The following is a 15675-nucleotide window of genomic DNA, read 5'->3' on the forward strand; positions in this document are numbered from 1 at the left end:
AGGCCAATAGTTGTGCAAACTCAGTGCTGACAAGGGTTTGAACCTAGAACTTTCTGGCCTATGTGGTTCATTACCACACCACATGCTTCGGTACAGAGAGCTCCATAATCCCTCTCATTTTTAAAACATGATCCAATATTGTATCATTCACTTGACAGCTTACTTGTGATGGGATTCTTGAACTAAATGTAGATGTCAAAAATCTTGAACTAGGTACACAATTTAAGCATTAACAGTCTGCCACTGAATCAGTCAACACATTGTAGACCCTCACCAATTTGAACCTGAGCCTGGTGGTCTGGCACAGCCAGAGCTGGCTGGAGAGAAAGGATGAGTGGGGAGTCGCCACTAACAAGCGTGGTTCGAATGAGAGAATTAAGCACAGCTGGTCCAGAGAAAACAACAGAGCCTGCGGTCACCATGAACTTGAGCTGTTGATGCATTTGGTGAACCTGGAATTGGAGAAGGGAAAAAAAAATCAAAGAGTAAAAATGACAGCACAACAGCAACACAATTAACAAAGACTTATTTCTGAATGTTTCATTTCTATAATAGATTTTGAATATGGAAAGAATGCTTTGATGGAATTTAATTCCACAGCACAAATTAACCATTGTGTAAAAATAAAATCGCACATAGGGTCAGGAACAACCTTTCAGATGGATAATCCTCATGAATTTGAGAGATAATTGGATAGTTTTCTTTCCAGAAATACAACATGGAATATGCTGAGACAGGTACATAGCAGTGACCTTTGAAATTGGAATGAGCCTTAAAAGTATTTTATAATGCCATTCAAACATCCCAAAGAGTTCCAAGCACAACGTAAGTACCACAACCATTTTAAACACAATAAGAACCTATAAACCATAATGTGATTCTGGTGACTGAAGGAGGAATGTTATCCAGATGTGATTCCGAAAACAATGGGGAGAATCTCCAGCTATTCTTCAAATAATAGCTATTGAAATTCTGCATTGAATTAAAGTAAATGGGCATCACTTGGATATGGATAGGGTGTACTCAAAGATTCCATGCTGGGTTTTACTTGTTCTTGATATACATAAATGAATTGGGCTTGAGCACATGGAGTATAATCTCAAATGTTTTTTTAAATTTGTTTTTCGAATACAAGGATCGTTGATAAAGTCAACAATTACTGCCTACGCCTAACCCCTTGGGAGAAGGTAGTTCTTCTTACTGAGCCACAGAAATCCATGTGAAGGAACTCCCACAAATGCTATTAATTTTCTGATGACATGAAAGAGGACTGCAAGAAACTTTAGGAGTACAGAGAGGTTAGCCAAACGTGAAGAACATGCAACTTATGTTGAGAAGCGTGAGGTAATACATTTTGGGATAAAAACAATGAATAGCTCATTTTTAAAAGAAAGATACTGAAGGATGTGGATTAGTAAAATCTAGATGTTTAAACAGACAGTTCCCTGAAGTTCAGATAAAGCCATAAAAATGCCAACTGCGTTTGGCTTTTATTAAGAAAGGTGTATAATGCAAAAGAATAAAGAAGTATCGATTTTTAAAAAATCATTGATGAGCCAGTTAGAGTATTCTCCGCAATTTTGGGTGCCTCATTATAGAAAGGATATTAAGGCAATCAAGTGCTTTTAACACAGATTCACCAGGATGGGAAACTTCCACCATGAGGATAATCAAGATTCCGAGATGTCTTCCAGTGGAACAGAGAGGAGATTCGGTAACTTTTGAAAATTATAAAGAGCTTTGATAAATTGCATAAGGAATGAGTATTTCCTTTGTTTGGAGGATGAGCGGCAGAAGGGGGGATCATTAATGATGTCACTAACAGGTGAGAGGGGTTAGGAAACATTTCTTTGGTCAAAGGGTTGATGGAATATGGAATATTTTGTCAGAGTAGTAGAGACAAAGCCAGATGTTTTCATTTATGGCAAAGGGAAGTTTTGAATTTCAGTGAAGTCCAGCAAAAACATAATGGGCATTCTTTGGTGCAGCTGATGAAGGAAAACTTCTCAAAATATTTTACATTAAGGACAGCAAAACAGTGCATGCCAAACAGGAGATGGAATGGGAAAATATTAAGAGGATAAAGTCATCAGCTTGGAAAGCATCCAGAGAAACTAAAAATGTAATTGCCTTCCTAATTTAACATTAGCGCAATAATTAGAAAAAAAAGTCCAACAGAAGACTGCGAACATTTGAACAAACATTGTATGATTGCTACACATTCTATTTCAACTTCCTTGTCAAATATACTCAAAACAGCCAACAGATGGCAGCAGTGTAGCAAAGTGCTTTCCTTGGTAAACATTCATTCATTAGTTATTTTCAGAGGTTTGTGTGAGAGCAGCTGAACTTGTGCCTTCATTGATGCTGTAGTTGGTATAAGCTGCAGATCTTTCCCAACATACAATGAGACATTGCTTATTCAAACTTTGCAACAGGAAAAGTTTTGTAAATGATTTGGAGGCATCACTACCAATCTGACATTACTTAGTGGACACAAGATGCTTTCCGGACCAGGGTCTACCCTGCCAGGTTCTGTTTTCTCAGCTCTTAGGTGGCCAGTGTTCCAGTCCTTCCAGGGGAGGACGAAAGAAAATGCTTCAAAGACACTCTGAAGCTGACATCCTGCCCCATGTGCTCAAAGATCTGTGGGTCAAGAATTGGCCTGTTCATTCACATGAAGGCCCATGGCAGAAACCCATGTCCCTGAATAGAATCAAAGGTTAGAAGATGACGACGTGGAAATATTTCATAGGTGCCAATATTTCAAACTCGAAGACCAATAGACACAATGAACAACACAGCCCTCAACTCAGTTCAGAAATTCTGCTATCTCGGGAACATCCTCTCCAACGCCACTACATTGGATGATGAAATCACCCAACACCTGGCAAAAGCAAGCTCAGTATGCTCACCCACGAGCTTTGGAGAGAACAGGGAGTTTGTCTCAAATCAAGGATCACAGTCTACCAGATAGCAGTTCTCACATCACTTCTCTATGACTATGAGGCATGGGCAACCTACCAGCATCACATAAAGCAACTAGATGCATTCCAGCTTCACTGATTAAGGTCTATCTGCAACATCAAGTGGCAGGACAAAATCCCTAACACAAGCTCGTACAAAGTGTCTGTTATCAACAGCATGCTAATCTGAGCTCAGCTGTGCTGGGTCAGCCATGTAGTTCACATAGAGGATTCCATGTACTAAAGGCAGTATTCTGCAGTGAGCTGAGGACAGGAACCTGCACCACAGAACATCCCAAACTCAGATACAAACACATGCTGAAAGTCAATCTCAGAGTAAGTTGGAACCCCCTAGTCTCCTTGTTGGACACTCATCTGTTGATGCAACTAGAGAATCTATTACTACTAGAGTAGTTTTTCATTGGAAATTTTTGTCACCATTTATAATGGAAATTTCTTTGTCTCAAGTTATAATGGCAAGACTCTCAGAACATAGGAACAGGTGTAGGCCCCACTTAGCCCTTTGAGCCTTTTGAATTCCAGCTCTCTTGATATAAAGGCCAAGATTCCACTAGCCATTTTGATAGCTGGTGGACAAGTACATAAAGCATTTAGAAATTTGTGTCCATGGACATCCAAATCCTTTTGCTCCTGTACAACTCCTGATCTCTCCCCATTGAGAACATATTTTGATTTAGCTTTCTTGGATTTAAAGTGGTTGACCTTGCATTTCTCCGAACTGAACATGACCTATCATAGTTTTGTATACTCATTTAGTCTGTCTAAGCCCCTTTAAAACTTTCTGTTCCCATCCACAATAATCTACCATACCTCCTAACCTGGGTGTCATTTGCAAACTTTGCTTTACAACTTCTGTTCCTTCATCCATGTTACTAACATATGTAGTGAAAGGATGAGGCCCTAGTACATGTTACCAAAGAACACTAATGCCAGTCATAGCGCATTTCCTTTCTCTTTCTCTGTAGGGTGCGCATGAGGAGACAAGAGACTATGCCTGAGCGAGAGAGAGAATGGGTGGGTAGCAAATTAGGTTCACGTGGGAATTCAGTGCACGGGGGAAAGAGGTGCTTTAAGTAAGGTTTATTGCAACTTGTAAAGCGTGTTGATTTATCAGTAACAGTAAAGTTTATCAATAGTTAGTTTATTAAGTTAAGGCCAAGAAAAATTAAAGTAAGTAAACCAAAGTAAAATAAAGTTAATGCAAGTGAAGCAAAGTTACGACATGTAGGGCAGCTTAGTCACGTGGAATGTGTCCTGTAGTCCGTGTGAAGTTGTGGATGTTACCGGTGACTTAAACAACCACACATGCAGCAAGTGTCACCAGCTGCAGAAATTTGAGCTCTGGGTTTCAGAACTCAAGCGGAGCCTGGAGTTGCTGTGGCACACCCGAAAAGTTGAGAGCTACGTGGATAGCATGTACAGAGAAGTGGTCACATCGCAGGTTAGGAGCATGGAGGCAGAAAGGGAATGGGTGACCGCTAGGCAGTCCACGAGAACCAAGCAGGTAGTGCAGGAGTCCCCTAAGGTCTTGCTCGCTAATCAGTTTGCCGTTTTGGATACTGGTGAGGGCGTTGATTTCTTGGAGAAGTGCAGTCAGAGCCAAGTTTGTGGCACGATGTGTGGCTCAGCTGTACAGGAGGGGAGGAAGAAGTGGAGAAGGGCAGTAGCTGATAGAGAGTCATTAGTTAGAGGAACAGACAGGCATTTCAGTGGCTGTACATGTAACCCCAGGATGGTATGTTGCCTCCCTGGAGCCAGAGTCAAGGATGTCACAGAGCAGCTACAGGACATTCTGGGGGAGGGTGAACAGCTAGAAGTAGTGGTCCACACCGATACCAACAACTTAGGTAGGAAGGGAAATGAGGTCCTGAAAGCAGATTTCAGGGAGCTAGGAAGGAGATTGAAAAGCAGGACCTCTAAAGCAATAATCTCAGGATTACTTCCAGTTCCATGTGCTAGTGAGCATAGAAATAGGAGAATTGAGTAATTGAACATGTAGCTGGAGAACTGGTGGAGGAAGGAGGACATCAGACTTCTGAGGATTGGAACTGGTTCTGGGACAGGTAGGACTTGCACAAGGCTGCATTTTAGCAGGACTGGGTCTAACATCCTTGCAATGAGATTTACTAGTGCTGTTGGTGGGGTGGGGGGGGGGGGGGGGGGGGGGGTGGGGTTTAAAAATTGGATTGGCAGGGGGATGGGAACCTGAAACGGAGCTCAGATTTGAGGGAAGCAAAACTGGTAAAACGAAATAGAAAAGTAGACGGCAAAAATTGATAACAGACAAAGAATAGGCAAGCATCAAATAGGATCAGAATAGAGAATGACGTTAAAAGAGCAGAATTAGAGGCACTCTAATGGACGTGGCATTCGCAAAAAGGTTTATGATTTGAATGCACAAATTGAGGTAAATGGGTATGATTTAATTGTCATAACGGAGATGTGGCTACAGGGTGACCAAGATTGGGAACTGAATATCCAAGGATATTCGGCATTTAGGAGGGATAGGCAAAAACAAAAAGGTGGGGTAGCACTCCTAATAAGGGACGAGATCAGTACATGAGTAAGAGAGGATCTTAGATCGAAGGATCAAGATAGAATCATTTTGGATGGAACTAAGAAACAGCAAAGGTAAGCAAACGTTGATGGGAGTTGTTTATAGGCCACTAAACTAGTGTTAATGTTGGGCACGGTATAAATCAGGAATTTAGAGATGCATGTAATGTGGGCAATACAGTAATAGTGGGTGACTTCATTTTATAAGTAGACTGGGTTAACCAAATCAGCATTAACACTCTGGAGAAGGAATTCCTGGAGAGTGCATAAGATGGGTTTCTGGAGCAGTATGTTGAGAAGCCAACTAGGGATTGGGCCATTTTAGATTTAATGTTATATAATGGGAAAGGGCCAATTAATAACCTTGTTGTAAATGAACCTTTGGGAAAACTTGACCATGATAGAATTTTGCATTAAGTTTGAATGCATTATAGTTCATTCTGAAACACAGAAACTAGGAGCAGGAGTAGGCCATTCGGCCCTTTGAGCCTGCTCCGCCATTCATTATGATCATGGCTGATCATCCAACCCAATAGCCTACTCCAGCTTTCCCCCCATACCCTTTGATCCCTTTCGCCCCAAGAGCTATATCTAACTCCTTCTTGAAAACATACAATGTTTTGGTCTCAACTACAGTCTGTGGTAACGAATTCCACAGGCTCACCACTCTGTGGCTGAAGAAATTTCTCTTCATCTTCAGTCCTAAATGGTCTACCCCGTATCCTCAGACTGTGACCCCTGGTTCTGGACTCCCCCACCATCGTGAACATCCCTCCTGCATCTACTTTATCTAGTCCTGTTAGAATTTTATAGGTTTCTATGAGATCCCCCCTCATTCTTCTGAACTCCAGCGAATATAATCCTCATTGACTCAATCTCTCCTCATATGTCAGTCCCGCCATCCCAGGAATCAGTCGGGTAAACCTTCGCTGCACTCCCTCTATAGCAAGTACATCCTTCATCAGATAAGGAGACCAAAACTGCACACAATATTCCAGGTGTGGTCTCACCAAGGCCCTGTACAATTGTAGCAAGACATCCCTGTCTCTGTACTCGAATCCTCTGGCTACAAAGGCCAACATACCATTTGCCTTCTTTAGCGCCTGCTGCACCTGCATGCTTACCTTCAGTGACTGGTGTACAAGGGCACCCAGGACTCGTTGCACATTCCCCTCTCTCAATTTATAGCCATTCAGATAATAATCTGCCTTCCTGTTTTTGCTACCAAAATGGATAACCTCACATTTATCCACATTATACTGCATCTGCCTTGTATTTGCCCACTCACTCAGCTTGTCCAAATCACACTAGGATCTTAAATCTGAAGAAAGGAAATTTATGATGGGCTAGGTGGCTATGGTGGATAGGGAAAATACATCAAAAGATTTGATGGTAGGCAGGCAATAGCTAGTATTTAAAGAAATATTACATGGTCTCCAACAGATATATATTCATCTAAGTCACAAAAACCCAAAGTGAAAGATAAATCAACCGTGGTTAACGAAAAAAGTTAAAGATTGCATTAGATCAAAGGAAGTGGCTTATAAGGATGCCAGGAAAAAAAGGTAAACCTGAAGGTTGGGATCCAATTTAGAACCAATGAAAGGAGAACCAAGAAACTCAACTAACAAGATTAAGAAAGGAAAAGAGAATATGAATGCAAACTAGTGAGGAACATAAAGGCAGATTGTAAAAGCTTCTTTAGATACGTGAAAAGGAAAAGATTAGCTAGGACAAATGTGGGCCCATTACAGGTGGAGACAGGAGAATTTATAGTGGAGAACAGGGAAATGGTGGAGAAACAAAAGTTACTTTGCATCTATTTTCATGGAAGAAGATACAGAAAATCTCCCAGATATACTAGGTGACCAAGGGACTTATGAAACTGAGGAACTAAAAGAAATTAGTATCAGTAAAAAGGTAATACTTGAAAATTTAACTGGATTGAAGGTAGTCACTGGACTAATAATCCAGAAACCCAGGATAATTCTCTGGGGGCCGGGTTCGAATTCCACCACGGCAGATGGTAAAATTTGAATTCAACAAAAATCCAGAATTAAAAGTCTGGTGACAACCATGAAACCATTGTCAATTGTTGTAAAAACCCATCTGGTTCACTAATGCCCTTTAGGGAAGGAAATCTGCCGTCCTTACCTGGTCTGGCCTACATGCGACTCCAGACCCACAGCAATGCAGTTGACTCTTAAAAATGCCCTCTGAGCGAGGGCAATAAATGCTGGCCCAGCTGGCAACGCCCACAACCTATGAACGATTTTTTAAAAAAAATTCTGTGGGCCAGATGAACTTCATCCCAGAGTGTTGAAGGATGTGGCTAGAGAGATAGTGGATGCACTAGTGGTTATCTTTAAAAATTCAAAAGATTCTGGGAAGGTTCCTGCAGACTGAAAAGTAGCAAATGTAATGCTACTATTTAAGGGAGGAAGAGGGAGAATGGAGAACTATAGACCTGTTAGTTTAATGTCAATGGTAGGGAAAATGTTCGAACCTATTATAAAGGATGTGATAACTGGATATTTCGAAAAAATCAGTAAAATTGGGCAGAGTCAGCATGAATTTATGAAAGGGAAATAAAGTTACAGCATATGGGGGAAATATATAGATAAAGAATTGATTAACAGACAGAAAGCAGAGAGTAGGAATAATCTCTGCTCATTCTCAGGATGGCTGTTACTAGTGGAGTGCCACAAGGATCTATGCTAGGTCTACAGCTGTTCACAATCTATATAAATGATTTGGATGTGGGGACCAAATGTAATATTTTCAAATTTGCCGATCATACCAAACTGGGTGGGAATGCAAGTTGTGAGGCGGATGCAAGAGGGCTTCAGGAGGAATTGGACAGGCTATGTGAATGAGCTAGAACATGGCAGATGATACGTATGAATAAGTGTGCAGTTATTCACTTTGGTAGAAACAGAAAGGCAGAATATTTCTTAAATGGTGAGATGTTGGGAAGTGCAGGTGTCCAAAGGGACCTGGGTGTCCTTGTTCATGAGTCACCAAAAGCTAGCATGCAGGTGCAGCAAGCAATTAGGAAGGCGAATGGTATGTTGGCCTTCATTGCAAGGGGATTTGAGTAGTCTTGCTGCAGTTGTATAGAGCCTTGGTGAGACCTCACCTGGAGTATTATGTACAATTCTGGTCACCTTATCTAAGGAGGGATATACTTGCCATAGAGGGAGTGCAACGGAAGTTCACCAGGTTAATCCCTGGGATGGCGGGATTGTCTTATGAGAAGAGATTGGGGAGACTGGGTCTGTATTCACTAGAGTTTCGAAGAATGATGGTTGACCGCATTGAAACATACAAAATTCTTACAGGGTGTGACAGGGTACATATCGATAAGGTGTTTCCCCTGGCTGGTGAATCTAAATCCAGGAGCCAATCTCAGGATAAGGGGTAGGCCATTTAAGACCAAGATGAGGAGAAATTTCTTCACTCAGAGGGTGGTGAATCGTTGGAATTCTCTACCCCAGAGGTCTGTGGAAGCTCAATCTTTGAGGTGTTCAAAATAAAAATCGATAGATTTCTGGATACTCATGACATCAAGGGATATGGAAATAGCGTGGCAAAAGTGGTGCTGAGGTAGATGATCAGCCATTACCTAATTAAATTATGGAGCAGGCTCAATGAGCTTAATAACCTACTCCTGTTCCTCTATTTCTGTGACTCCGACCTCCCAAGAAATGATTGACTCATGTCACAAGCTTCCCCCAACTTTGTGTACTTACACTTATGGTATGTTGAGGGTCTTAATCATCTGCCTTCTGAAATTCGATACGGACAACACCCATATCACTTCTCTCTGCACCATACCAGTCAACTCCTCAAAAATTTCAACTCAATTAGCCAGGTATAAACGACCCTTCATAATTAAAGCTAAATCTCCGATCAGCTCACACTTGTCCATCTGCTCAGCCAATCCATTCCTGATTAAATCAGTAACTTCCCCACAACCATTAGACTGACTGACCTATAGTTACTTGGTTTCTCCCTCCTTCCTTCCGAAATAATGGAGTGAACATTTTTAATTTTCCAATCAAAAGACACAATTGCTGAGTCTACAGCATTGCAGGGAATTAAGGCAAATGCATCTTCAATTTCTTTCCCTATTTTTTTTAAGTTGGACCAGAAAATATCATGTCCTGGAGATTCTGCACTTACTTTCCGGGGGCAAGAGGAGTCAGACCTGCGTGGGAGCACGTTCTGGGCCTGTGAATAAAGAAGAGGCCAAGGCTCTTACCTTCATTTACCTTCTGGGGCAAGAGGAGTCGAACCTGCATGGGACCACCCTTCCTGAGCTGCTCGGTAGATTTGAGGAAAAGTGCAAGAGTAACATCACAGGAAAGTTGAGAGTCGATTGGTTCTTGAGCAGCTAATGTTAGGTACTGTGTTGCAACCCCAGTAATTTTGAAAAGCGTAAATTTCTAAACTAGCACAGGGAAACTAAGAATTTATAGGCACAGGAGAGGGAGCTGATTTGTGAGTAAGGGCGAAGAATTTCTACTTTCTGCTAATCTCCAGTTTATAATTAATACTACAAGAGTGAGGTTAAAGTAAGTGAATGCAAGTAAAAGTAACTAAAGTTAAAGAAAATAAAGTGATTTAGAAGTTTAAGGTTAAGACATGGCAGGACAGCTCAGCCAAGTGGAATGCCCATCCTGTGGCATGTGTACACTTCTCGTGACCCAGATGAGCCCATGTGCAGGAAGTGTCACCGGCTGCAGAAGCTCGAGCTCTGCGTTTCAGAGCTTGAGCAGTGGCTGAGGTGCATCTGTGAGGCAGAGAACTATGGATAACACGTTCAGAGAGATGGTCACACCGCAAGTTAGGGGCAAGCAGGCAGATAGAGAATGGGTGACCACCAGGCAGTCCAAGAGAAACAGGAAGGCAGTGCAGGAGTTCCCAGAGGACTCCTGCACTAGTGGTGCTCACTAATCGATTTTCCATTCTGGATATTGGTAAGGGCGATGGATCCTTGGGGTACAGCAAGCTAGAGCTAAGCCCGTGGCACCACAGGTGGCCCAGGGGGGTGGGGGAAGAAGAGCAGAGGGGCAGTACTGATAGGAGATTCCTTAATTAGGGGAACGGACAGCGTTTCTGCGGCCGTCAACATGACCCCAGAGTGGTTTGTTGCCTCCCTGGTGCTTGAGTCAAGGATGTCACAGAATGGCTGCAGGGCGTTCTTGTGGGGGAGGGTGAATTGCCTGAGGTCGTGGCCCACATTGGTACTAACAACATAGGTAGGAGGGGGAATGCGGTCCTGCAACTGGAATTTAGGGAGCTAGGTAGACAATTTGCAAGCAGGACTTCTAAAGTGGCAATCTCCGGATTACTCCCAGTGCCACATGCAAGTGAGTATAGAAATAGGAAGATAGACAGATGAATGCGTGGCTGGAAAGATGCTGCAGGAGGGAGGGCTTTAGATTCCTGGGACACTGGGGCTGGCTCTGGGGGAGATGGCACCTCTACAAGCCGGACAGGTTGCATCTGAATAGAGCCGGGACTGAGTTCCATGCGGGGCATTTTGCCAGTGCTGTTGAGGAGGGTTTAAACTAACTCAGCAGGGGTGTGGGAAACAGGAGAGAACATTAAAAAGTAATACTAGGGTGCATGAAATGCTGGGAAAGGCAGAAAGCACTAAAATAGTAAGTTAATAGAGAATAATAAGTTAATAGATGGAATCTGAGTAAGGGAGCAAGTAACCAGGGTTACACTGCATGGAGTATAGTTAATAAAATTGGGGAGTTACAGGCACAGGTTGCCTTGTGGGATTAGATTTGTGGTGATTACGGAGACCTGGCTTAAGGAAGGGGCAGATCTGGGTGTTAAATATGCTTGGTTACAAGGTGTTCAGAAAATATAGGAAAGGGAAAAAAGGTGGAGGGGTGGCATTTTTGGTTAAGGAGAGTATTGCAGCACTGGAGAAAGAGGATGTGTTAGAGGGTTCAAGGACAGAATTGATTTGGCTAGAGCTAAGGGGTAAGAAGGGTACAATTACATTGCTCGGAGTAATATATAGACCACCAGCTAGTGGGAAGGATATAGAGGAACAAATCTGCAAGGAAATTACAGAGAGGTGTAAACATCAGAGTAGTTATAATGGGGGGCTTTAATTACCCATATATAGACTGGGATAGTGGTAGTGTAAGGGGCAGTGAGGGACAAGCGTTCCTGATTGTGTTCAGGAGAACTTCCTACAGCAGTATGTGTCCAGTCCAACAAGAAACTGCTAGACCTGGTTCTTGGGAATGAAGTGGGCCAGGTAGATCAAGTGACAATGGGGGAAGATTTAGGGGACAGTGATCATTGTATCATAAGGTTTAGTATGACGGTGGAAAATGACATTGGTCAATCCAGAGTAAGATAGACGGACAGACTGGAACCAAAGGTTGGCGAGAAAAACAATAGCTGAACAAAGAGGAGATGGTTTGGGCACATCAAGGTACATTTCCTCAAAAGGGAAGAGTGGGACAAACAAATCCAGAGCTCCCTGGGTGACAAAGAAGATAAAAAATTAAGTTAAAGAAAAAGTGTGCTGACGACAGGTGTCAGGTAGCAAATGCAATTGAGAACCAAGCTGAATACAGAAGGTTCAGGAGGGATGTGAAAAAGCAAATACGAGAAGCAAAGGGGGATTATGAAAAAAGACTGGCAGCTAACAAAAAAGAAAATCCCAAAGTTTTCTATAAGTACATCAATAGTAGAAGGGTGGTAAAAGGAGGAGTATGGACGATTAGGGGCCAAAAAGGTGATTTACACATAGAGGCAAGACGCATCGCTGAGGTGTTAAATGAATACTTTGCATCTGTCTTTACCTAGAGACAGATGTTGTCCAGGCCATGGTGACAGAGGAAGAACCTCAGTCACTAGAAGGTTTAGAATTGATAAGGAAGAGGTATTGGATAAGCTGTTGGTACATGAAGTTGATAAGGCACCGGGGCCGGATGAGATGCATCCAAGAATATTGAAGGAAGTGAGAGTGGAAATTGCAGAGGCACTGGCAACAATCTTTGATGTTCCCTGGATTCGGGGGAGGTGCTGGAGGACTGGAGAATTGCAAACATTTCGCCCTTGTTCAAAAAAGGTTGTAAAGATCTGCCCTGCAATTACAGACCAGTCAGTTTAATTTTAATTGTGGGGAAACTTCTAGAAACAATTACTTGGGATAGAATTAATAATCACATGGAAAAATGTGGATTGATTCGCAAGAATCAGCATGGATTTGTTAAAGGAAGATCGTGTCTAACTAATTTGCTGGAGTTTTTTTGAAGAGGTGACAGAGATGGTTGATGAGGGCAAGGCCGTTGATGTAGTTTATATAGACTTCCTAAAGGCATTCAATACAGTGCCACACAACAGACTTGTGAGGAAAGTTATAGATCATGGAATAAAAGGGACAGTATCAACATGGATACAAAATTGGCTGAGGGATAGGAAGCAGAGAGTAATGGTTAATGGGTATTTTTCAGGCTGGAAGAAGGTTTGTAGTGGAGTTCACTGGGGTCAGTATTGGGACCCTTGCTTTTCCTGATATACACACACATTTATATTATATATATACATTTATTTATATTATATATATATTATTTATATATATATTATATATATATTATATATGAGGTGATACACATTGGTACAAAGAATACAGAGATACAGTATAAAATAAAGGGTATTATTCTAAAAGGTGTGCAGGAGCAGAGGGACCTGGGTGTATATGTACATAAGTCGTTAAAGCTGGCAGGATAGGTAGAGAGATCAGTTTCGAAGGTATACAGTGTTCTAGGCTTTATTAAATAGGGGCACAGAGTACAAGAGCAGGGAGGTTATGATGAACTTATATAAGACACTGGTTAGCTGGAGTATTGTATACAGTTCTGGTCGCCACCCTATACGAAGGATGTGAACGCAATTCGGCGGGGCGGGGGGGGGGGGCGGAAGAGAGAGCAGAACAGGTTTACGAGAATGGTTCACGTCAGTTATGAGGAAAGGTTGGAGAAGTTGGGACTGTTTTCCTTGGAGAGGAGAAGGCTAAGAGGAGATTTGATAGAAGTTTTCAAAATCATGAGGGGTCTGGGCAGAGTAGATCGGGAGAAATGGCTTCTGCTCGTGAACTGATCGAGAACCTGAGGGCACAGTTTTAAGTGTTTTGCAAAAGAAGCAAATGCGAAGTGAGAAAAAATTTTTTCACACAGCGAGTAGTTAGGGTTTGGAATGCACTGCCTGGAAGTGTGGAGGCAGGTTCAATTGAGGCTTTCAAGAGGCCACTGGATGATTATTTAAATAGAAACAATGTGCAGGGTTACAGAGAAAAGGAACTAAATTAAAATGCTCAAGGAGCCGGTGCAGACATAGTAGGCTGAATGGCCTCCTTCGGCAATATGACAATTTTGTGATTTTCCTCCAGTTCCATTAGTTTTGCCACCACCAGATTTTTAAAAAAAAACTTATACTAAAACCATTAACTTCCAGCTGTTGACATTTTTGCATTCCCTTCTATCGTCACTGGTTGCATTTCCCCATGCCTTTCATCATGTTCTCCCTTTTCTTCTGCATCCTCATCCTTCCAGCCCTGCTCTAGTTCACAATGGTTTGGCCTGGCTGCGCTTTTTAATATCTTCAGCCTCTGACCTCATTCCATCTCCCATGTCAACCCCTGAAATACCAGAGTTCTTTGGCCCAACTCCCTGTTATTCTGATCCCAGCTGTGCAACATTGCAGTATGGACCTGCTCTTCATCCTCCAAGCCCTATTCACTCTCCCCTGCCGATACCCGAAATATCCCAGCTCTCGGGACCCACTCTTGTAGCTGGCAGACCCCTTTCTACCATGTTAAAGGTCTACTCCTGCTCTTCAGCCTCCGGCACATTCCTTTCCCCTTCCTGGCCCCTACGCCAAGCTTCATAAGTCCATTATTGGCCCTACCCAGGAATCAACTTTTAAAATGCTGAGTGGGATTCCTTAAATGGTCCCATTCCCAAATTTGAGAAAGTCCCAATTATTTAATGTATTTCTAATTTAAATTACAGCAGCATCACTGGAGAATTGGAAACTATTAACAACAAAATGTTAGCTTAGATCAGCGATAGCAGACTTGCCCCCAAGTCAGCAGATTATGGGATCAAGCCTCACTCCAGGACCTGAACACAATCGAAACTGGCACCTGAATGCAGTTCTGTGGGAACACTTCACTGTCAGAAATTCCGTCTTTTGAGTGAGATGGTAAATCAAGTTCCAAATGCCTGTTGATACTACTTGAAAGAGAGGAGAGTTATCTGCACATCCTGGTCAACATTTATCTCTCAACAACATCACAATAAATTAACTGGGCTGATCTTGTTGCGATTTGTGAGACTATGCTGTACATAAGTTGACTGCAACCTTCAGTCACTCAACAGTAACTACACTTTTAACAGGAAACACTTTGGGACATTCTGAAAAGACTGCAGAATTGCAAGTTCATTTATTCCTTTGTATGAAAGAAACTGCTCTTGAATGGCAAGTCAGAATTTCATACTATGAAAAGAAAACTAACTAATCAAACCACTCAATGATACAAATTTCAAAAGTAAAAACATGTAAAAGTATGCACAAAACTTAATTAAATAAAGTCAACAAAGAATTCAGGAGCAAGTGAGTGGTGAAAATGTGGTGAAAATGTGGTACAATGTGGACCGGTTGAGACAAATAACACTTAAGGGGGCTAGGTAGATTGGAGGAAGAAAGGAAATGAAGAATATGTTGATACGGCAAGGCGAAACAAGGGAGGATGTTTACATGAAGCATATATAGTGGCACAGTTGGGTCAAATTTCAGTGCTGTAAAATTCTATGCAAGTTTGCATCTGAGTAATTTCTTGAACATTTTTAGCTGAAGGCCTCTCCTAAAAGTTTGGTCTTGCATTTGAGTTATGTCTAGAATTTTGGCTCTGCTATCTGAAAGTTGATCTCTGGGCAAGGGCAGATGAACATTGCACTTAATTTCCCAGGATGCACAATGAATATTTAGTCATTCCAACTGCTTGAACACTTTTCCTTCAAGCTTTCAACAGAACCTGTTGTTTTTCAAAATTATTTGAGCAAAAGTTTAAGGATTGTTTTGAAAAGCGTCA

General features: G+C 42.0%; 1 protein-coding gene across 4 annotated transcripts in view; it reads right to left on the minus strand.

Moving 5' to 3' along the window:
* Positions 1–15675, minus strand: part of LOC144696785 (UPF0606 protein KIAA1549) — a 303163-nt gene that overhangs the window by 121213 nt on the left and 166275 nt on the right. For all 4 annotated transcript variants that reach the window (XM_078568519.1, XM_078568518.1, XM_078568517.1 and 1 more), the window contains exon 4: positions 275–452. In XM_078568519.1, coding sequence (XP_078424645.1) covers positions 275–452 — 178 coding nt within the window. The remainder of the gene's footprint in view (positions 1–274; positions 453–15675) is intronic.

This window comes from Cetorhinus maximus, chromosome 22, assembly GCF_964194155.1.
Source record: "Cetorhinus maximus chromosome 22, sCetMax3.hap1.1, whole genome shotgun sequence".
NCBI lineage: Eukaryota > Metazoa > Chordata > Chondrichthyes > Lamniformes > Cetorhinidae > Cetorhinus > Cetorhinus maximus.